We start from the raw sequence: 23087 nt of genomic DNA, 5'->3' as shown, positions 1-23087 counted from the left end.
TTTCTGCATTTTATTTTTCTTCAAATTTGTTAGTTCTAGAATCTATATGACTTATTCAGTCTTTTTCTTATTTTCGTTGAGACCTTCGTTGGTAAAAAAATAGAACAGAAACCCTAACTCTAAATATGAAATGTACGTTACATGAGGGGCGTTGCATGGCCGGTGGCCCTATGTTTAGATTTATAATCTTGAAGGTCTGATTGGTAATCTCATTTTATCATCAAAATTTAAGTGAACTTATATGCCGACATTGATCTTGTGCATACTTGGTAATTGGGTACAATTAACGAGGTACGATTAACGAAATATATGGCCTATTACAACTTATTACAAGCAAATGACCAAAATATTTTAAATTATTGAAAACGTTTTTAGATTAAATATTTTTTTTAAGTTTTAAAAACAATTAAGTGTATCTTGTATGAAGAATCAGTTATGTTATTCTTGTAGAAAACATTTCAAGTGTTTTTTATAATTAAAAGCATTTCTCAAATTACAACAAGTGAAGCAATCATATCGATAGAGGGTCCCATACGTGCTGAGGATTGACGTATGTACCCTTGGACACTTCAACTCAACCCAACAGTAACGTTGACACTTGAATATACAGTGGTGGCACCATATATACATGCATGCATTATATTTAGTTATTCAGTCACAAATTTGAGAAGTTTTTCTCTGATTAACCGGGGACAGGGATTTGGATTCTAGTTTTTTTTTTAATATTAATTAATAAGAGAGATCTTTTTTTTTTAATTAAAACAATAATGTTACTTTACTCCAGCATTGCTATCATAGATAATTATATTGTTGTGAATATAAAAGAAAAAAATAAAGATACACTAAGTTCGAAAGAAGATGAAGCAATAAGAGAAATATCACTGAAGTAAGAAGGAGAAGCAATAAGAGAAATATCATGAAGGAAGGAGTATACATTGTTCACTCATGGCTTTTCTTGTGACTTGCTGCCCCCACTGCATGGCCTTGTACGTTAATTACTTGTGAACTGGCTAGAATAGTAGCTTCAATTGGCCTAGTAGTCAAGCAATGAATTATTAAATTTCAAGTTGGTAAAGTACGTAGATCCGTGAATCACTAGATATATCAAGATCTAATAATTATCATCCGACAAATGCAAGAGATTTTTGTTGTGCCTGAAACACACACACAAGAATATATAGGTCATACATCATTATACAAGTAAAGGGATAATTAAAATAAATAAATAAAAAATTTCCTCTGCTTGTATAATAATTTATCCCGTGACACATTGAAATATCTCTCAAAAAATGCATAAACAAATGAAAGTGTTCAAAATAATTAAACAAATAAATTATATTCCATGAAGATAATTTTAAGATGTCAAATCATTTATCCATTCCATCTGTGTGATGATTCTTATCATGATTGCTAAGAAGATTCTCTTAAAAGTATAACTCTCCCTATATGGATTATCCGCCACCTTATATTTTTGATACAATTTTCGTACCAACATTATAAAATATTATGCTAAAAACATGATGGAGAGTCTCACTTTGAGTCTCCTTAGCATTTCTCTTATGAAGTATGGAGATTTTGGACAATTGCTAATTTGAGAATTTAAGTATATCTTCATATATAGAGAGATGATTTTCACTCTTTTTTTTTTTAACTTTTCACATACCTTGCTTTCATTTGGTCATCGTTTTGAATAAATCAAAAGAAAACAACAAACATGATTAAACATGGGAATGCTTGTTTATCATTTTCCATATATATAATTGAGATTTTCTTTCCTCTTTGAAAAAGCATAATGGACAATTTTAAGAGCTTTTTTAGGACACTTGTTTTGGGGTTTTGCGTTAGTGAAAAATTGGGCATTTCAAAGAAACATTGCGTTTTCTAAAGAGAGATAAGTGAGCCCTAGACTATAAAACGTGGCGTAAGCGTGAGTAGAGAAAGGTAAGCTCGGTGTGACAGGGTGTGTGAATCTGTGCTGGGTGTGGTGGTGGTCCGGGGACATGCATACTGGCTAGTGGTACTATAAACCCAGCTAAAGAGAGAAGAAAAGAGAATTAGGAGCAGATGAACAAAAGAAAATGAAAGTCTGTAAAATGTCAACGTTTATGAAAAAGATGTCTCTCTCTCTTTCTCTCTCTCTCTCGATACAACTTTGAAAAATAATTCTGAGTCTTCAATTTTTGGTTGACGGACTTGCTCTTTATTAATTTCTGTGCAACATCGCCACAGCCTTTGGTTTGGCAGCACAACCTTGCAACAAACCCTACCATATATAATTGCAGTCATGTTTTTTGTTCATGGACCCGGCAGTTTAATTACATCTCATCTTGACCATTGATCCTACCATATATAATTGTAGTTGTGTTTTTCGTGCATGAATTACAGGGTTTAGGGTTTTGAATTTTAAGGTTTGAATCAATCCCAAAAAGGTGTCACTAGCTAATTGGTTTGATTTTCTTTAATTGATGACCATCTTGAATAAAGACCAAATTATCACATCGGGTTAGGACATTGTTCGATCAAGTTCAAATGCCCTACGATGCTCCGATAATTAGAGTTTCATTATGTCTGTATACGGTTGGATAATTGAGATATATTATAAAGTAACTCTCACAAAAATATGTGTCAAAAGCTAAACGATGTCATTACTAATTGCACTAAAATCTTTCATATAAAACCCCACACCTATTGAATTTGAGTGTAAATTAGAAACAATATCAATATGATTAGTAATAGGTCACTCAACCATCTCTAAAACTTTATCATGTGATTAATAGTGAATCACTTATCGTCTCTAAAATAACATTCTTTCAAACATTTTTGACCAAATCAAAGGAATGAATCCTTGTTACAACTCAGTATATCCATCAAGAGAGAGAAACCTAGGGATTAATGAAAGGAAGGTATATCCATCGAGAGAGAGGGAGACCTAGGTATTAATGAAAGGAAGGTTTGGGTGGTTATGGTATATATCCAAGCTTTTAGAAAGTTTTGTATATAAGTTGCAGGGTTAATGTACAATATATGCCATTTGCCTTGTAAAAGGGACTGCATCTTTTATCTCTCCCTCTGCTCCCACAACCAGACAAACTAAAAGCTTCTTTCTTCTCTTCTATTCCCTCCCTTTCTCGGCACCCTTGCATGTCATATTCCACCATGGAATCTCACCTCAACAAAAACCCCTCCTTTTCCCTCTCTTAATTTGTCCTTCCAACCCCAATAATTACCAAAACCCCTTTTCCATGCTTTTCTATTCTTTTCCCCCTTGTTCTGCAAATTTATACACAAATGAAATTAAGAATGGCATAATTTCCATGACTTCTCTTATCTTTAACTTCCATTTTTTGTGTGTGCAAGAGTCTAGAGAATAAGAACTTTTCTTCTTTGAAACGGGATATGTTCATTATCTTCATTCTTCATAAATCACGTGATTCGTACAAAAGGTTAGAAAAGAAGAGAATGAGATACATGATGTGTGAAAAAATGAAGAGAATTAGTGCATTCCCGTTTCAAGGAAGTATTACTCGTCCAAAAGAGGAATGATAGCTAGAAATCACAATCAGTACTTTTCATTTTAAAAAATAATGACTGTTTTTCAAATTCTAATTGCTAAACTGATAAATTTTCAGTACGTCATGGATGAGAATCAAGCCAAGCCAATCATATTAGATTTGAACTCGTTATTTATAGTTGTCCACAAGATCACCGACTTAAAGCGATTAGAATTATGACTAGTGGCAATGTGGCATCAAGCGCTGGTACTTAAATGCTTTACAAGTAGAGTTAGATTCCCCTGCCAAATGAATCTTATCTGAATAAGAAAATGTTAGGTAAGTTGAGGGATTTTATCAAGAAAAATTGGTGTTTTTAAGACTATTTAATAGTTTCAAAATTACTGAATAATCTGAAAATAACGATAAAAAGTAAATTTAAAAAATCAAACTGTAAAAATTGTTTTAAAAATCAAACTACTTGGTAAATTGGATTGCCAAAGACAAACGTTCCCTTGAATATTGGTTATCTGGCCTCTAAATATTTGCTTCTCTGCACTTTAGAGATTAGATGACCCGTTTGTTCATGTTTTCAGCACGCTTGTGGTCCTTAACTAGTAGGTGTTTCTTTCAGTTGCAAGTAAGACTACTTTGATTGACCCTCCACCATCAATTCAAATGACAAACAAAACACAATGTTCTCAAATCAAACGAAGAAGAAAGACAATATTTCTTTTCATTAACAATTTTACGAGAAATTATTATGTAGTACTAAATAATGTCGCTATATTCACACAGCATGCTATGAGTTAAATTTCTGGCATTTGTAAATTACACAATGATGACCATGAGAGGCTGAAATGCCTGTGTGAGTCTTTCTGGCCCCCAAAAGGATTAACTTCCATGACAAAATCATCAACTGGTCACCTCTTCGTTAAAAAAAAAAAATTATATTCTCTATATATAAATCAATCCACATGTTACAAGACAAGTGGATATTTACGAAGATTACAGCCTTAATAGTTAATACAAAATTCATCATCCACCAATATTATATCGTTGCGATATTTAGTACCACGCAATAATTTTTCCAATTTGAGCTATTTTGTCTTGCTTTGACCAAAATTAATAAAAAGCTATTTGTCTTGGTAGACGACGTCGTATTTCGAATGAGGTAACAAAACATATTATCTCAAAAGCTGTCATAAAACACATAACATATCAGACCAAGTAAAAGTTGCAGATCATATCTAACTACATAGAAATAATGTACAACCAATCATACACTCATATGCTTAAAGTTAGTGATGAAATGAATTCTAGGTGCCTGTAAATGAACACTTGTAAAGTACAGTTGAGAATTCAAGCAAAAGGAGAAGTTCCGGTACATGAATATGCATCGATTTGCTCCCCTCAAGATACTGCCGGGGACCAGTTTCTTTGAAGTTTCATCAGACCCCGGGTTTCGGCCCACTCCAGTCTACTCCCAAATACTTATCCAATACGTTCTTGTATGCCTGCAACAAGGAATACAGTACATAAGGATTTGGAACAATGATTTCAGTATCCATCAAGGATTCTGAATCGTGTAGAAGTGCGTTACTTTGTTCTTGAGCAGCTAGTAACATTTCATACCGTACATACAAATATAACGTCTCCAGTCAAATATAAAGGGAGAGATATGCAAATGCACAAACAACGTCATTGGGATGATGTTAGGCCAAAATGTAAAGACGACAAAAAGTCTACGAAGAGTGTTAAATTGGGGGAAATACGGGTTGTCAAGGATCAGAAAATTCATGAGTAGAATAAATTAACAGAATAAGGTTCATTGCTCACCCCAAAAATTACAGTAAAAATGTAAAATAGAAATATGAAGGCCTTATGATCCTTGTTCATTACTTATGACATTGTTCATAACAAAAACAAAAACAAAAGATGAATTCATAACTTATGATCCTTGTTCCCTGCCCCGCTGTAGTCAAGTGGCCTTCTCCACCCGGGACAATGATAGGCAACAAAATCGTACTTCAAATTTTGATAATTTAAGATAGTTAAAATGATAACAATATCAAATGGGAGCACGTCAATTGATTATAGCAGTCCATGACATCGATACTAACTGATTTCGACCAATTACAAATTTGTATAACAAAAAACTAGATTCCTGGTTAATCATTTTATCATGGTAGTTAATAACAAAGAGATGATCATCATCTGGCAGACGAGCCAGTGAACATCTTATTTCCGGAATCAACCCCTACCCAATTTATGGTATCATGCGTGCCAGAAGACATGTTTCAACAAGAGCACAGCATTACCTGTTGTGCAAATACTTCTTTCCCATTCAAAATTGCATCCATTGCTGCGAATTGGTCGTCAAATGCCCCATAGAAAGCCTTGTAGAAATTGTTCCTGAAATGACGAATAAGAATAGCAGATTGTAGGTGAATACAGATCTTTACCCTTTTCACTAAAGAAATAATGACAAATTAGCATTTACCGTTCTTCCTCGGTGATCAGTTGATCCATTCCTTCAAATTTGCGGGTAAGCACTTCTGCTCCCACTGGTGAAAGCAAGTGCAGTATTAAAGCCTCCAAAGTTCTTGGAAAACTATTCTGCAAAATATTATATAAAAGTTGCATATAAGACTGAGAAATTTATTTTTATAAAACAAAATGGTAGTGGTTGGTTATTCGAGTCACTAATATATAGTTATCCTACAGTGTCTCCCCTCACCACCTTGCCATGATGGCATTACTAAATGGTATAGCTTATAAGACTCACTAAAAGTCATAGAGCGTAAGAAGGTTAAAAGAAAAGAAGGAAGAGGGGAGTGTCCTGCCCAGCTGCATTCTCGTAAAAAAATACAGAAACAAGACAAAAAGCAGTCAAGCCTTCAAACACTTCTGGACTTAATGAAAGGATAAACTATCATGGCTCACTTTTCCGTTAGATGGGACAATTTTCACTGGTAAAAGCGTAGAAACATAGTTATAAAGCACAAGAAACCAGAATAGTAGGCAAAAATAGGGAATAAAGACGGCCTTTGAATCTAAAAGAAATGAAGCTCCTCTAGATGACAACTTTCTCCTATCCAAGTAAGATGACCTGCTAGCTAATTAAGTTGTTACTGTTTGGCATGCAAGACACGCCAAACATTAATAGCAAGACCTTGCTTTATCACTTTCTCTTGATAATAACAAACAACTCTCATGAAACGAGAGTTGACTCGCCTATTAGTCTACAAGTTTAAGTTTTACAGTGAAAGTAAAAATGTTCAAACTCACCACCATGGCAAGAAATACATTTTTCAAAGTGATGGGGTGAAGAGTCCAAAAGATTTTAGCAACTGGATCATCTTCCAAGCTAAACGAACCCGGTCTCACAACTTTGATGCATTCATCTTTCACATTAGCTGCAGAAGCAGTTGTTGAAGCGGATTGCACTGGTTGTCTTTGCTCAGCAGCATTTACATGACCATGAACTAAAGAAATAAGTTCATGAAGAGCAAGGATGGCAAGGGGCTCCAGTACATGCGACATAAATCTTTGTTCTACTTCCTTCCCTTTAAGATCCTTTCTCTCACATGCCTGATCCAAAGCGTTGTCATTGTGATCTGGGTGTAATATCAAGTTAGGGATGTCGGCAAACAGAGGATTTAGGGCTGGTTTGGTATTGCTGTGCTTTGAAAAAAAGCTGCTTCTGCTGTGCTGTGAGAATAAGCAGCTGTGAAATAAAGCAGCAGAGTGTTTGGTAAACTTTTTTGTAAAAGTGCTTTTGAAAAAAAAAAGCAGGATTACAGTGTTTGGTAAACTTTTATGTAAAACAGATGTGAAAAAAAGCCGGTTTTTCAAAGCTAGGTTTTGCAGCTTCTTGTTTTTGGCTTTTTTTCATCCAAAACTGTGAAAAAAAGCTGAAGCTGAGTGTTTACCAAACACAAAAACAGCTCCTAGCTTTTTTTTATAGCAGCTTTTTTCAGAATCACCTCAGTACCAAATCAGGTCTTACACGGCCATAAAGATTCACTACAAGTTTTTTTTTTTTTTTTTTTTTTTTTTTTTTTTACCAAATAATCTTAATACATAATGATAATCAGTGAGCTCATAGAAAGTTACAAACTGACCTACTTGTCCTTTTTTAAGCACTATACCAGTATGCTTCTTCATGTTCTCCATTTCAGCTAAAGAAGGTACAGGCAGCACTCGGTCCTGTCCTAAAATAAAAAATAATAAAATAAATATACTTATAGTGCTCAATTACAAAACTTCTGATTCAAAGCTAAAAACAAAGGCGGAAGAAAACGCAGTCGATGTGACCACAAAGTTTTCAAATACGACAACAATAAAATGATAAAGCATATACCAATATAGAACAATATGTTTACTTATATGTTTCCATATTGTAACTTAAAACTTGTTATTTTGAAAATAAACGCACAAATAAGAATGTCTACCAATGTGTGTGTTCGTGTGAGAGAGAGAGAGAGAGAGAGAGAGAGGTACACACCATTTCTCTATCTGTCAGTCTTTTGATGCGGATTGGACAAGTAAACGACACATGAGAGAGATACAAAATAATGTTAGCTTGTTCCGTTAATGCTTTGCATACTAACTAAAAGGAAACAATACCACAAACCTTCTTAATATTATGCGCAGATAATATGCATCCATGTGTTCTGACATGTTTAACGCTACATTGGACCGCCACCAAAAGTTCACGGCAATGGTCAGATCATCACTATCGACCTGGTGGAACCTGTAGCAAAAATAAATAACCACTATGAATAAAAAGGTCACACTAAAGTCTTATATTATAAGAAGACAAAAAAAAAAAAAAAAAAAGACTCCTAATGAACACACTAATGGATATTAAACCTTACCAGCCTTCAGGAATGAAAAGAGCGTCACCTGGCTGAAGAGTAAGCTTCTGCGAGTGCTGCATTAAACATTGTGCTCTTGGATAATTTGAAAAATTTGGGTTCTCTAAAGGAACAGAACTGCAAGAAGGCGTAAATTATAAGATTGAAAGACTGCAATTCGTTCTCTTTGTTGATAGAACAATAGATACAAATAACTAATAGAAGCATAAAATTTTCATGATTAAATAATTACAAAGATATCTAATCTGAATTCATATTTATTATTTCAGGTACTATACCTGTGATTTGATGCCTCCCCATATATTGGCCTAGGGTATAACATAGGACTTGCAGAAGGAGGCCATAAAACCACTGTGAAACATGCAAGCTTTTATTAGAAAAATTCCAGAAATAAAAAAATCTATTTAGACAAATTTTACACACTAACATAGTTGGGAACACTGAACAAAGTTAAGTTCTATCTTCAAATCTCAAACCAACTTGTTCTAGAAATCAAATAACCCTTAAATCGATGGCCTTCTAAGAATAAAACAAAAAAAAAAATCACTTTTGTAGGGATGCAAATAAACAATAAGAGAGAAAATCAATTTGCTTTCTTGGCAGCTAATCATTCAGTGATATAGAGAACCGGCAACATGAAACCTATCTAACCATTCTGAAGTTGGACAGAGCATGATGCACTAAGAGAGCCAGAGAAAATGATTCTACCTTGTTTGCCGCCAGAGACTACGCAGAGAAGGTTATGGTGTGGATCATAGTGAGTACTTGATCTAGCTTGAGCATTGTTCATCCACAAGTTGATAGAAACTATTACTTTGTCCTCCAAAAATACAGGCTAAAGTGGTCATTAGAAATCAAGGATGAGAAAAAAGGATTCATTAGTGGAAGGCTGTAGGATAAACAACAAGGACTAGTACAAGAAACTCACGAACCGTTTGGATATCCTCCCTCAAAGATCCTAGTTGAACCCTCTCTTCAGTTTCAGTATTGATTATTGGGATCTGAATCACATATAATAAAAGTTATGTCCCAAATATGTGACCCTTCAAAGAAAACTAATAAGTCTAACATATTAAAGAAAGTTATCCGAATAATGACTAATCAAGCCATTAACAAAGCCTTTGAAGGTTAAACCTGTGCTAAATAGATTTGTTGAGGAGCATCCTCATAGGGCTTACTGTCATACTCAGATGAAGACTCCAGTAGCCCATGCTGATCTGATTCAACACCGGAACCATCCTCCGAATGATGCATGCGTTTCTTACATAGACCAATGAATGCAGAAAATTGCAGCGGTACCTACAGATGGAAGGGGTAGTAAACTAGTTAGGGCTAAATGCTAATGAGATCCAGAAGAGAGTATTTCAGACCATTCACAAGGGACATACAAATTACTTACCCTCTCATGGCTTCTAATATCACCATTGAATACAGGTGCTGAATCAGATAGCATAGCTTCCACAACACACAATCCAACTCGCTCCTAATTTTCCATTCGTAGAAACCATATAAATCACAAACTTCAATTTAACGAAAGCAAAGAAATCGACGATCTACGCCACGAGCAAATAACTTCAAAATGAAACAAAAAACTACTTGTTAATCCCTGAAAAACTACATAGTCAGCTCCCTGAGGCCTAATTCAGTAGTAGGAATGGATTAGCACACCCAAGGCTCGGAATTAGAAACAGAATTCGAATACGTTAAGCACAAGAACATCATTAAGCAACCATTTGAGGTTGATCCTGATCACATTTCGTTGCTGCTGTGGTAAATTTTTAAGTAGTCGAAAGAAAGCAAAGCAGCTTTGACCAGATAATCCCTAATTTCCTCAAATTTACAACCAATCACCACACAGAACAAAGCAGAACTGACTGGAACAAAAAATTCAAGGAAAAATACCTGCAAATAATCGAGACCGCCATTACATGGATTCCAATTGGAGAAAGCTTTCCAATCTGTGACGCAGCCGCTAAAAACCTAATGAGAAGAAGAAAGCAAGAACAGACAGAACGAGCGAGAGTGAGCAAATGCTCGTGAATTTTAGAAAGGCGCGAAGAAAATTGCAGTTAATTATGTGAAACAGTAAGGAATTTACGGCGGGAACGTTCTCGGATTCGATCCGAGACGCGAAGTCTATGGCCGAAGGAACTTCGTTCAATCTTCGAACTCGCAGAGACGACTCCATTGCTGCGCTGATTCGCTCTCCGACTCACTGAGCTCGGCGAACTAGCACACAACCATAGCAGAGCAAGAGAGAGATTTAGGGCGATACGTACTAAAAATTTAAAACGACTAATTAAAGGAAATATTTTTGTTTTAAAAGTATTTAAAATGTTTTCTGCAGTAAGAACTAGTACTTATGTGCTTTTCTCAATAACCAATTATTGGTTTTAAAAATATTTTCATCAAAAACATTTTTAGTCATTTCAAAAATATATCCAAATGAGTTTTTAATTTAGAGAAAATTGCATAAAGGATGTGATATCCACACATCCTTTTTTACTTCTCTCACACCCTTTTAATTTTCAATCATCGAGTCGAATAAATTGAAGAATATCAAATGACAAAAATTAACAAGAGATGTGAGAAAACTAAAAAGGAATATGTGGAAAGTACATACTTGCACAAATCACCAAAAAGCCCAACTATTTAAAGAAGCTAGGCCCAAAAGAAAGCCCAATCATGAAGAAAACAAAGTCATGGAGGGAGCCAAAGATTTCTCAACGAAGTAACCGAATTTCAAGCCTCCTTATTTTCTTCAGGAACACTCTCTCTCGATCGATCGATCGATTCAGTTCTGTGGCTGATTGAATTCCAGAGCAAAGATTAAAAAAATGGAGAAAAGAAAGAGATTCGAGACCGCCAAGATTTACGTGGCGTACGGTTTTCTTCTGAGCCTCATCGGCAATGGCAGTGTTGCTACTGCTCTTTCAATCACCGTGACGGAGTTTGAATGCGTATCAGAGCAGGTTCTGCACGAGGGAGACACCGTCTCCGGAAACTTTGTTGCCATCGACCACGACATCTTCTGGAGCTCCGACCACCCTGGCATCGATTTCACTGTAAGCTCCTAATACAAAATTTTCACGTCAAATAACTGAGCATGTTACGCTGTCTGACGGTGTAAATCAAAATCATTACGTGGGTGACATTGTTTCAAAATGTAGAGTCCTAATTTACGAACAACGAAATGTGTCAAATAATTCGTAGAAGATTGTTACATTTCCATTTAAATGGGAGGTGCAATACAACTTGTGTGTGGTTTATGCAGGCTACAGCTCCAGGTGGTAGCATTGTGTCTTCTCTGAAAGGAACGTCGGGAGATAAGTTCAAGTTCAAGGCACAGAAAAGCGGAATCTACAAGTTCTGTTTTCGAAATCCTGCTTCGACTCCTGAGACTGTTTCGTTCTACATCCATGTTGGCCACATCCCAAATGAGCATGACTTGGCTAAAGACGGTTAGTTCAACGTATTTTTTGCTCCGTGGTAGCGAAATATGTACAGTAGGAGAGTCTTTCGAGTTTGAAATTTTGAGAGGATCCCTTTGATTGTTTGCGTCGGATTATTCATGGTGATAAAATGGGTCGCATTCAACTCAGATTGTCACATCCCGACCTGGGCGGGACTACTTCTCGGACCCGCTCTACCACCGTAGCACGATATTGTCCGTTTTGGGCCCCCGGCACACCCTCACAGTTTTGTTTTTGGGAACTCACACGAGAACTTCCCGATGGGTCACCCATCCTGAAGTGCTCTCGTACGCTACTCGCTTAACTTCGGAGTTCCCATGGAACCCGAAGCCAGTGAGCTCCCAAAAGGCCTCGTGCTAGGTAGGGATGGGAATATACATTTAAGGATCACTCCCCTAGGCGATGTGGGATGTTACAATCCATCCCCCCTAGGGGCCCGACGTCCTCGTCGGCACACCACGACCAGGGTTAGGCTCTGATACCAATTTGTCACATCCCCGCCCGGGCGGGACCACTTCCCGGGCCCGCTCCACCACCGTAGCACGATATTGTCCGCTTTGGGCCCCCGGCACACCCTCACGGTTTTGTTTTTGGGAACTCACACGAGAACTTCCCGATGGGTCACCCATCCTGGGAGTGCTCTCGTGCGCTACTCGCTTAACTTCGGAGTTCCCATGGAACCCGAAGCCAGTGAGCTCCCAAAAGGTCTCGTGCTAGGTAGGGATGAGAATATATATTTAAGGATCACTCCCCTAGGCGATGTGGGATGTTACACAGATTGATCGTTACTTAGTTGTTTTTAGCTTTTATTTTACCACATGTGTAACGGGAAAAAAATGTTTTTCAGTCAAAATGGTCTATAAGATTGACATAACTCCTCACTTTTGTCTCTGAGATTTGAAATCATTAGAAGTGGTATTGAGTCTATCATCAATAATTTTAATTATTCCATAAAAAATCTTCATTAAATAAAGATAAAAAGACAAAAATACTCTCAATTTGTCAAATCATTTTGGCCTATTGTTTATTAAATTAAGGATATTTTTGTCATTTTCATTCTTATTTAACAAAATTCTTCACATAATGACCAAAATAATTGATGGCGGACAAACTCAATAACCACTTCTATCGATTTCAAACTCAAAAATCAAAGTGATGAATTATACCAATATTAGAGACCATTTTGACTAAAACGTCTAAAAAAAAAACAAGGTCATTTTCATTTATTGTAATTTTGGTGCAGAACACATGGACCCTCTGAATATTAAGATTGCCGAGCTGAGAGAGGCATTGGAAGCAATCACAACAGAGCAAAAGTTCCTTAAAGCGCGTGATGCCAGGCATAGATACAGTAAGTGTTGAGATTATGAATCCAGCATCCAAAAACGAATAGGTTTTGCATGTGTTTATAAGTTAGGTTATTTTCTATATTACCAATTGGTTTTATAGTGGAACCTCGACTTTCTTCCATCAATCTCATACGTTTCCAATTGATTGTGTTATCGTCTAACAACATTTTTGTATGGTTGCAGCAAATGTTAGCACGAACAAACGAGTGATCTACTTCACACTTGCAGAGTACCTTGTATTTGCCGGTGCAAGCGCTCTTCAAGTGCTCTACATCCGCAATCTGTTCAGCAAGTCCGTTGCTTATAACAGAGTTTAATTAGGTTTCCATTTTTCTTAATAATTTTCTTATAAGTTCGTAACAAATGTTATTTATCTCTTTTTATTGGTAAATAAGGCAACATTACCAGCACATTTCAAACAGTTTTTAGCCTGCAATTTTTTCTTTTGTTTTCATGTTCAACTGTTAGAATACGTGATAGCGATCATAATCGACCTCATATACTGTGTGTCGAAGATACAAGCACGAGTAAATGTCGTTTATGTTAGAATTGTGTGGCTCGATAGAAAGCAAGGACGTGATGATGGACTCGGTACCCTATTCAAAAAAGTACAATAACTCACAATACAAAAATTAGGTCGTTCATTACTGATAGCATTTCCAAACAAAATGTATACTGCAAGGGCATAAAGAGCGACCTCAAGCTAATAAGGCTCTTTCTTTTGCAAGGATTTGGAGGAACATCCATCTTACACAGTCTTATCATTGCTTTGCAAAAAAGTTATTTTCATGACTCAAACTAGTAACCTTTTGATGACAAAAGAAACAACATTTTCGTTCCGTCAAGTCCCTAAACCCTATATTGTTGAAGCATGCTTCAGAAAAAATAGGATAGCTACTTTGCAAAACTAAGATTGGGCATAGTTTAATTGTAGTGGCTCAATAGGCATGTGGGGCTTGGCTAGCTTCTCGCGATAAAAATTTGCATGCACTCGTAGGATACTTATTGACCCTAAAAACTATCAAGCTTACGTGGCGCGCAGGCCAAGTAACTAATGAGCTAACTACGTCATTCGGTTGTGTGCGGGCATGTCAACTCGTCTACTGAGTTCGCCCGGGGAGTAAAATATGATGATGTCGCGTTGAGCACGCTACTGCCTTCTTGATCTTGCAACTGAGACCGAGTAAGGAACATATATCGCCCTTCGGGTTCTAGAGCTTGAAGACAAGGCTGCTAGTTCTGCGAAGTTCAATTTCAAATTCGGCTTTCAACGTGCCGAATCCTAGTAAGGCTGATGAGATGACCTCTACCAATAAGGACTCGAAAATCCTTGTCGATCAAGACTTGGATAAATAACCAGTTGATCTCAAAGTAGTGTTGTTTATCCAAATTCGAAAATCTTTGTAGAGTTCAATCGGGATTCTACCACCTTCTCCACGTAATATGCGACATCAAAATCCCAAATCCTTGATGTAGACCATGTGCATTTCTGATAATGGCCCCAGGAAACAATTCTGATATTTGATGGTATGGTACCATGCATATCATTCCCTCAATGCCGCGTGCTTTATTGGAGGACTTATCCATCGGTTTCTGTAAAACTTTAAAATGGTGTTATGCCCATCCTAATATCTTATCTCCTCACCCATCTTATATTTACATTCATCATAAAAAGTGAAAAAACACAAACTCTTTTTCGAACCACCATTATTTCCAAAATAACCCTTGCTGTAAAAAATAATTATCCTAACAAAATTACCCAATGACTCCAAATATCACCATCCCCAACACCCAGCGCCCATCCTCGATAGCCAACCATCACAGCACTACCATGTTTCGAAAACCGCTTCGGTACCCACTCTATTGTTTCCAAATTGTCCCAAAACAAATACGATCGAAGTTCTAAGTGCGGAGGATGAAAGGTTTATGATATTATTATTATTATTATTATTATTATTATTATTATTATTATTATTATTAAATCCCATAAGGTTCAGAACATAGCTATATTAATTTATAGATGTTCCAAAACTATCCTGGTTGCAATTCTCAACATTTTTATCTCACTAGGAATTATAACAACTGGGTAGAACTCTGATTGAAATGTCGAATTTGTTTACGATATTTTAGGTTTTTCTGTCAATATAACTATTATCAGGTGTTAATATATGATTGGTTGGTCTTTAGGTCTTTGAAAGTTATTTTATATAAGGATAAATTTGTCAATAATTTTTTTTTTTTTAAATGGATGAGTAGATAAGACACTGAGGTGAACTTAATAGTACTCAAATTTTATTAGCCTATTGTCCTCCTTCCTTATCTTTTGCATGGCACCAATCTAATCCAAAGATTGCTTTTAATATTTGAATGCCTAAATTGCAGTTTACGTGGATCTCTATCGTCCAAATTCCCATGCACCAATGACATTCCAATGTGCATCATTATCTTGACTTCATCATTATGCCAAAACCATGCATCCTGACTATTCAAACCTCACCTTAATGTACCATGCTGCTCTAATCTGATAACAAGAATCCCAAGTCCATTTGAACTGTACTACTTGTTTGGAAATATAATTTGCATCTTATCTATCGCGTTTAAGAATATGCCAAAACAATTCATATTAAAAGATAATTATTATGATAAAAATCATAATATTATCCTTTAATAACAAAATTATCTTCACTTTTCCATCCGACGGTTGGGAGCTATGCTCACTCAATGGCCTTGATGGCACAGACCGATTATTTAATTTTGGGTCCAAACAATACTATAATTTATCTCATATATACTCGAGTGTTACGATGATATGCCATTATAACTGTGAAACACAGACGTTGTGTGCCACAAGTGCATGCAAATTTTCTCCTGCCTTAGACACAAGATAATGACGCTTCATATTTTTTGTATTATCGACGCTAGACCAACTTCATTGTCCTGTTTAACATCGAAGCATTTGTATTAGGCATGGATAAGTGGTCGTTTTATGCCATTTTCTCTTTGTTTCCATTGCATTGAGAGAATATTACAACTTCAAAATGGAAGAGGCCTCAACAGCTGAAAAATTAGGCCCAACTCTAACCGCTCTTCAACTTGTTTCTTACCAATCAGTCAACGGCCCAGAATTGTTTCATCAAGTAAATATTTTTATTTGGTATTGTGCAGGCAAAATTCCAAGGACTGAAACCTTATCCATTTATGACTCTTAGAATTCCAAATGTTTGAAATTCCATTATTATACCTCAATTGTTCGTACTAACTAGGGAGAAGTTTTACCAAGTCCAAAAATCACAAGCAATTAAAAAATTAAAAACATATATGGGCTCGATTGAAATTGTTTTTAAAATAATTGAAAACGCTTTTAGAAGAAAAATAAAATATTCTTAAGTTCCAAAAACATTAAAGTGGAAACAATTCATGATAGTAGAATTTCTTTTATAATTTAATTGTTTTTTTTCTTCTCAAATTTCATTAAGCTAGCTTGTAAGCATGTTTTCACAATGATAGCCTATTACACATATTATTTAAAAATTTTAGTACTTAAATATGTTAAATTCAAGTTCTGTAAGCATTTTGATTTTTTATATTTCCACGCCAAACTTCACCAGGGGTAGCTGCCCCCAGTGGATCTTAGCTATTTCCATCCTTGCACGTAACTTTACCCTCTTATCTTCGGTTTTAGGGTTTATATTCTTCACGCTCATGTCATGTAATAAATATTTTATTATTCAGACAATAATAGATCAATGTCTAATCGTATTTTATACTTGATTCCCGAAAAGAAAAAAAAAAAGCCACGGCCCTACTAGAAAAGGGGAAATAAGCTATTGCCATGATGTCAATCAAGAAAAAGCAACACTATGATGGAATCATATGGAAGATTTCACGTTTGAAGTATTCAAGCCACCAAAATAGTTCAGATTTATAAAAAAAAAAAGGATAAAAAAAGAAAGAAGATTCAAAAGTCAGCCATTCGTAATGTCAAAAGACCGAAACTCTTGCATTTCGCGCGTTTTGATTGGTCGTGGGATCAAAATGGAAGGGAAGGGCTGTGCCGCCGTGGGAGCCACTTTCACGCGGTCTGCGAGATGGCGGGGCCCGCACAAGTGTCTGACTCTTTGGTTTTTTTCCTGTCTTCCTTGCAGACACACGCGCGCTTCCAGTGGGGTAGCTTCACCCTCTTCAATCTTCATATGTTATAATTTTTGTACGGTAGATTTGGGGAAATCAAGTGATTAGTGGGATTTGATTGGAAGTAGGTACGGCTGATATTCGCATTAGCAGGCGAGTAGAATACAATTATTTCAATTGTTTGGCAAAATGGTGAATGGTCGACACGAGGACCAAATCACGGTTTTGGCGGGAAACTATTATTTACACAAGGCAGTTCTCGGACGTTAATAAAAATAAAAACTTTAACAAAAAATTCTTGATACTGTTTATTTTAACGAAAAATTATATTTTTACATTAAAAAACCAATGTTGGTACTATTTCTTTTACCCTTTATTTTATATTTATAGTTTAAACTCAAAGTTTTCAAATCATTTTTATTAGTTTTCATAAGAAAATGTCAGAAATAAATATTTAAACCTAATTGGATTAAGAAAATTATTAAGTGGAATAACAATTTTTTTTAAAAAAAAACGATATTAACTACACTAAAAGGGTAAGAGGGTAGGTTAAACCTCAAAATAGGTAAACAATTCGTCTTTGACAAGAATTCAACATAAGATCTCTTACTTACAAATGAATAAGAATACCACTAGATCATAAATTAAGTGACAATTTTGTTTTATTTTTAAGTTCTCATGTTTTTTGAAAACCGAAAAATAAAAAGTGAAATTTATTTTTGGGTTTTCAAAATTTGGCTTTTAGTTTTTTTGTGGCCAAACAGTTTTCAGCTTTTAAAAATATAAAAATTGAAAACAAAATAGGTATTAAATAATTTTCATGTATTAATTTATGATAACTTTCTGAAGGAGGTGAACTAAATTAAAATGACTTTCGACAAAAAAAAAAAAAAAAAAAAAACCTAAATGAAAATGACTAAAATTTAGTTCATTACCACTTGAAATTGTCTTATTTCGACTCCTTTGAGACCTATAAAAAGACATTGTATATATTAAAAATAGCCATTCATGTCTCAGCTAACCAAAATACCATGGTTGAAAGAAAGGAAATGTTATGTTCTGTGATGATGATCAGACCATGCGTCTTTTCTCAAAGGCATAGCTATAGTTTTTGATATTCACGTTTAGGTATTCATAGTTTTGTGCTATTATATGAAATTTTCTCGATGTTTAATAAAGTATCTTTTCAATTTTTTTAATAAAATAAATATTAACGACGGTGTTGCAAATTGACCCCATCATGTTAGCATCAAATTCCTTGAACATTCTCAAAGAAATGTACTTCGAATATTATGCTATTTTTTTTTAGAAAATATTACGCATCGGTTTAAACTAGTCTACTACTTCTGATTTCCCATGCTAAATCTATTTGTTACCAATGAAATAACTATCACTTCCTCTTTCAGTTACCTAAATTAGCTGCTATGTCACGGTCTAATTCACCTAAATTCACCTTTGCTCTTATTTGAATTTGGTACCAACCTTTGGTTTTAAGTTATATTAAACTGGATGACGCAAATTTAACGGTGTATAATGTAGGGCTGCTCTTAAATTATTTTCTATGCCCAGAAATTATAATCAAATTTGGTTTTTGTTTTCTTTTGTTTAGTCATATTCACACCAAAGGAATTCAACATCCCACACCTCAAAAAAATAAAAAATAAATAAAGGACCGGAAAGGCTCCAACACATGCCAAATTAGAATTTTCTACAAAGAAAAAGAATTTATACAAATTTGTTAAAAAGAACTAGAGTAAATTAGTCACTAATTATCAAAGTTTTAAAAGGCGAAGACGAAATCAAGACATTACATGGATAATTTTGCCTCAAGTGACCTAAAATTATTAATATTTAGTCTAGTTGGAGGGTATGTCATATAGTCTAGTTGATTATTTGATATAGTGAGTTTAAGCCTACTTTCGTTGGGTGGAGGCGTTTTTATCACTGCCCAAGTGCGCCTCAAGGCTCGTTTTTTATAACATTGTTGATGATTGGGTGTAGCGATATTTAGTCTACAGGTTGTACACGTTGTTAGGAAATATTATGCATTTTAGTTTATTGGACGAATTTTTTTATTGTTTAATCGAATCCATAGGAAGTTTTATTTGTTAGAAATGTCAGATTACGCACTACACTCATAAAAAATTACAATTAAGAGTTATAGTTAATAACACATAATATCACCAGGATTATTATAGTAATGTTGAGTTTGAAATTGTGAATAATTACATTGTCAAGATAAAATGTTATATGTGAATGTGATTACGTTACAAAAACGACTATATTGCATAGTAATATCGAACATATAATAATGCTTGAGGGTTTGATATAACTTTAAACTTTCACCAACTCTTGATCAACATGGTAGCAGGAGTCATAGACATCATGCCTTCCTTAATTAACACTTTAATTAAACTCATTTTAATAAATTGAAAACGTAACATTTGAAATGACTCATGAGTCTTTTCGACTTCTGATAATATGAACTGCCATAACTTCACTACTAGTTGATTTCTTTTCAGAAAAATTCTTGAGCATGTTGATACGGTGGCGGGGTCCACTTTTAGTATCCATTTGGTAAACACATTATTCTCCCCCAAATATACAACCATATTATATGGCCATATTATGTTCCAAGTACATGTTAGCATGAAACATGTGGGATGGATCTACTTTCCCCACCATACCATAAGTTGTTACAATATAATCATATATCGATCATAATGTTTTTACATAGTAGAGCTCAAGTACCTAAAATTAGTAAGTTAATGTATAATTATAAGGTTAATTATTTTATCTCGACTCGCTTCACAATGTAGTACAATGAATCAAATTGTTCGATATTTAGGTTTGTACACAATGATCATAATTGTCAAAATTCATCTGAATTGAAGAGTGTGAACCTTTAATTTTATTTTATTTTTTACCAAAAACGGTGTGTTATTCTAATTATCTGGTTACAATAAGACAAGTAAACGCGTTTCGATGTGAGTAAATATGTGTATGAAATGATTTTTAATGAGAAATTAAATCATGGTTGGTTATATCATGGGGTTATAGTATGTAGTTGGTCCTAACAAGTGGCACGGAGAAATTAATTTTATTTTGGATTCCTTATCGTGATTTATTTTTATAAATTTATAATATTTTATATAAAATTTTAAACCTATGATCGCCCCGCCCCTAACCTTGGGCTGGGTGTCCGAGTTAGCACCCATCATTGCCCTTAGGCCTGGTTTGGTACTGAGGTGATTTTGAAAAAAGATGGTATCAAAAAAAGCTGGGAGCTGTTTTTGTGTTTGATAAACATTTAGCTTCAGCTTTTTTTTTCACAGTTTTGGGTAAAAAAAGCCAAAAACAAGAAGCTTGCAAAACCCAGCTTTAAAAAACCGGCTTTTTCACATTTGTTTTACATAAAAGTTTACCAAACACTATAATATTGTTTTTTTTCTTTTCAAAAGCACTTTTACAAAAAAGTTTACCAAACACTCTGCTGCTTTATTTCACAACTACTTATTCTTACAGCACAGCAGAAGCATTTGTTTTTCAAAGTACAACAATACCAAATCAGGCCTTATACCCAATACAATTTTAATGTGCTACGTAGCGTGTAAACTTGTCCCTTACACCTAGTTTGGTTATGCCATTACCAATTATGTGTAATCCCTAGGGCAACCGCCCTAACCTAACAAGAACAATTATCCTTACGATCAAACAAGGAGCAGACAATCCATGCATTTTACTTGGTTATACGTTTTATACTCATTGATACCCCTACATGTTCTACACTCTCCATAATGTGCTAGTTCACTCGTACTTAGACTGACACACCCCGACCGAGATCGGAGCGTGCTGGTCGTCACACGAAGGTGACGTAGCCATGTGCACGTGCGGAAGCTAATAAAGTAGTAATATAAAGGTACGAATAATTAAAACTAGCATACAAAGTCCTAGAACAGGTGCTAGCACAAGTGAAATAATAATTCAGAGCAGGTCTATAGCAGTCCAAACGAAACGACAATAGTGGTACGCTCGAAGGCGACCCTACAATGGTGAGTGTCTGTCAGAAACGCCGAAAAGCCCTCTGGGGAAACCACCGCAACGGCTAAGCAACTAGAACCTGGAGGGGCGCAAAACAAAAGCGTGAGTGGGCAAAAACAAAGCTTTCGAAAACCATTTATAAAAATACTTTCTAACCCCTCGCCGTAAAACCTGTATACTTCCCAGAAAATATATATACGCATAGTACATGTGCTAAGCATGCTCAAATATATGCCATATGCTCGATAATATGCCATGCCGACATCTCATAAAGATATGCAAGTGCTCAGGTATAATCATATCAACATCGTGTAATCTGGCAGCCGGAGTCACCTAACGTGACCTGTACGGCTGCATATAGAGCTCTAATCTCAATCTCAATATCTGAACCTGACCACGAGTCGGAACCACCTAAAGTGGTCTGTGCGACAGGACTGGGTGTAAATAAGTGCTACGATCACGTGAAGCCTGGGCGAATAATCGCGGGTCACCTACGAGTCGGAACCACCTAATGTGGTCTGTACGACAGGCCTGTGCACCTAGCTTGGATCCAAGCTGAGCATAAGGTGCGGGAGGTGAACATCACGTGAAGGCCTGTGCTCTGCCCAGGGCGGGAGCACTAACACCGGGGGTGCAGGTTATGAGCTCTCTAAACATCTCAAACTACTGCTGAATGTAAATGCGAATACCACTTACCTGGCGCTTACCTGTGCGTCCACAGCACCCAATATGCATATATATATGTATGCCACTACTAATGCGTGCAATGATGCATAAACGATAATAATAACATGCATGGCATAAGGCAAATAACCCTTTTTAAATCAATTTCTGGGAATATAAATGTATATAGGTATATACGGAAAACAAAAGCCCACTCACTGATACGTGGAAGGGTCGTAGCCCCCCTGCCTCGCGTGACCACGCTCGTCCTCGGGGTACGTGTCACCTAAATGCGAAACAACTATAAAAACGTTAACTTTAAAGCACATAACCCATTTCTCGTAAAAACTTCTCATACAATGCTCAAAATGGACAAATGAATATACCAACGTGCTCTACACAACCTCAGGATCACAACCATATTTTTAAAATAATTTTTGGACCCCGCACGCGCCCCCACGCGCCAGGACAGGCACGGACCCACGCGCCCCCACGCGCGGCCACGTGCCAGGCACACTGACGGTGTCAACAGACGCCGTCAGGAATATTCCGTCAAACTTAACCCCTGCCGTCAGGAATATTCCGTTAAACTTAACGGAATATTCCTGCTTCTTCTCCGGCCAGTCCCCGACGCCGGCGCCGTCGCCGTCGCCGTCGCCGGAAAACCTGCAAATCGCTATAACTCTCTCGTTTTTCCACCTTTTTCCACGTTTCTTGCACCAAATTAAAGCCCTAAACTAGTAGAACACAACCATACACATTTTAAGGTCTAAAACTCATTAGATTATACCTGTGCAAGCTTTCCAAAACCGGCCAACTCCACAACCAAGGATTCTAACGTCCAAATTCAACCAACGAGCCACTCCCAAGCTCCTGGGAACCTCACCAACACATCTACAAGCTTCAAAAGTCCAAAAACTCAATGTATAAACTTTGCATGAACAGTACCCAAATCGGCCATTGTTGAATCGACGTGAAAACGAAGTATTCCTCACCTGAAAATGGTATGGTTGTGCTCGCCTCGACTTCACGAGTTGAATGGTGTCTTTGGTTTCC

At 36.0% G+C, this 23087-nt stretch overlaps 2 protein-coding genes across 3 annotated transcripts; one reads left to right on the top strand and one right to left on the bottom strand.

Annotated features, from left to right (window-relative positions):
• Nucleotides 1-4654: 4654 nt before the first annotated feature.
• LOC137742787 (lysine-specific demethylase JMJ31) lies at nucleotides 4655-10726 on the bottom strand. Of its 2 annotated transcripts, none has more exons than XM_068482738.2 (15): nucleotides 10473-10726; nucleotides 10277-10354; nucleotides 9774-9857; nucleotides 9509-9673; nucleotides 9307-9375; nucleotides 9083-9209; nucleotides 8653-8725; nucleotides 8375-8491; nucleotides 8131-8250; nucleotides 8002-8020; nucleotides 7619-7703; nucleotides 6783-7111; nucleotides 5995-6110; nucleotides 5813-5906; nucleotides 4655-5008 (listed from the first exon to the last, which is right to left on the bottom strand). In XM_068482738.2, exons 1-15 carry the CDS (start codon nucleotides 10560-10562, stop codon nucleotides 4943-4945), a joined length of 1632 nt encoding a protein of 543 aa, XP_068338839.2. In that variant the 5' UTR covers nucleotides 10563-10726; the 3' UTR covers nucleotides 4655-4942. The 2 variants fall into 2 exon arrangements, with proteins under 2 accessions (XP_068338839.2, XP_068338840.2); XM_068482739.2 differs by having other exon boundaries at nucleotides 9553-9673; nucleotides 10473-10652.
• A 425-nt stretch (nucleotides 10727-11151) lies between these two features.
• Nucleotides 11152-13617, top strand: LOC137741521 (transmembrane emp24 domain-containing protein p24beta3-like). The gene is made up of 4 exons (XM_068481223.2): nucleotides 11152-11439; nucleotides 11649-11835; nucleotides 13091-13198; nucleotides 13380-13617. Exons 1-4 carry the CDS (start codon nucleotides 11212-11214, stop codon nucleotides 13511-13513), a joined length of 657 nt encoding a protein of 218 aa, XP_068337324.2. The 5' UTR covers nucleotides 11152-11211; the 3' UTR covers nucleotides 13514-13617.
• Nucleotides 13618-23087: the final 9470 nt, after the last annotated feature.

The sequence above is a fragment of the Pyrus communis genome, chromosome 11 (assembly GCF_041283825.1).
Source record: "Pyrus communis isolate YQ-2024b chromosome 11, ASM4128382v1, whole genome shotgun sequence".
Lineage (NCBI taxonomy): Eukaryota > Viridiplantae > Streptophyta > Magnoliopsida > Rosales > Rosaceae > Pyrus > Pyrus communis.
The sequence above is the reverse complement of the archived record's forward strand: the minus strand, read 5'-3'. Positions and strand labels throughout refer to the sequence as shown.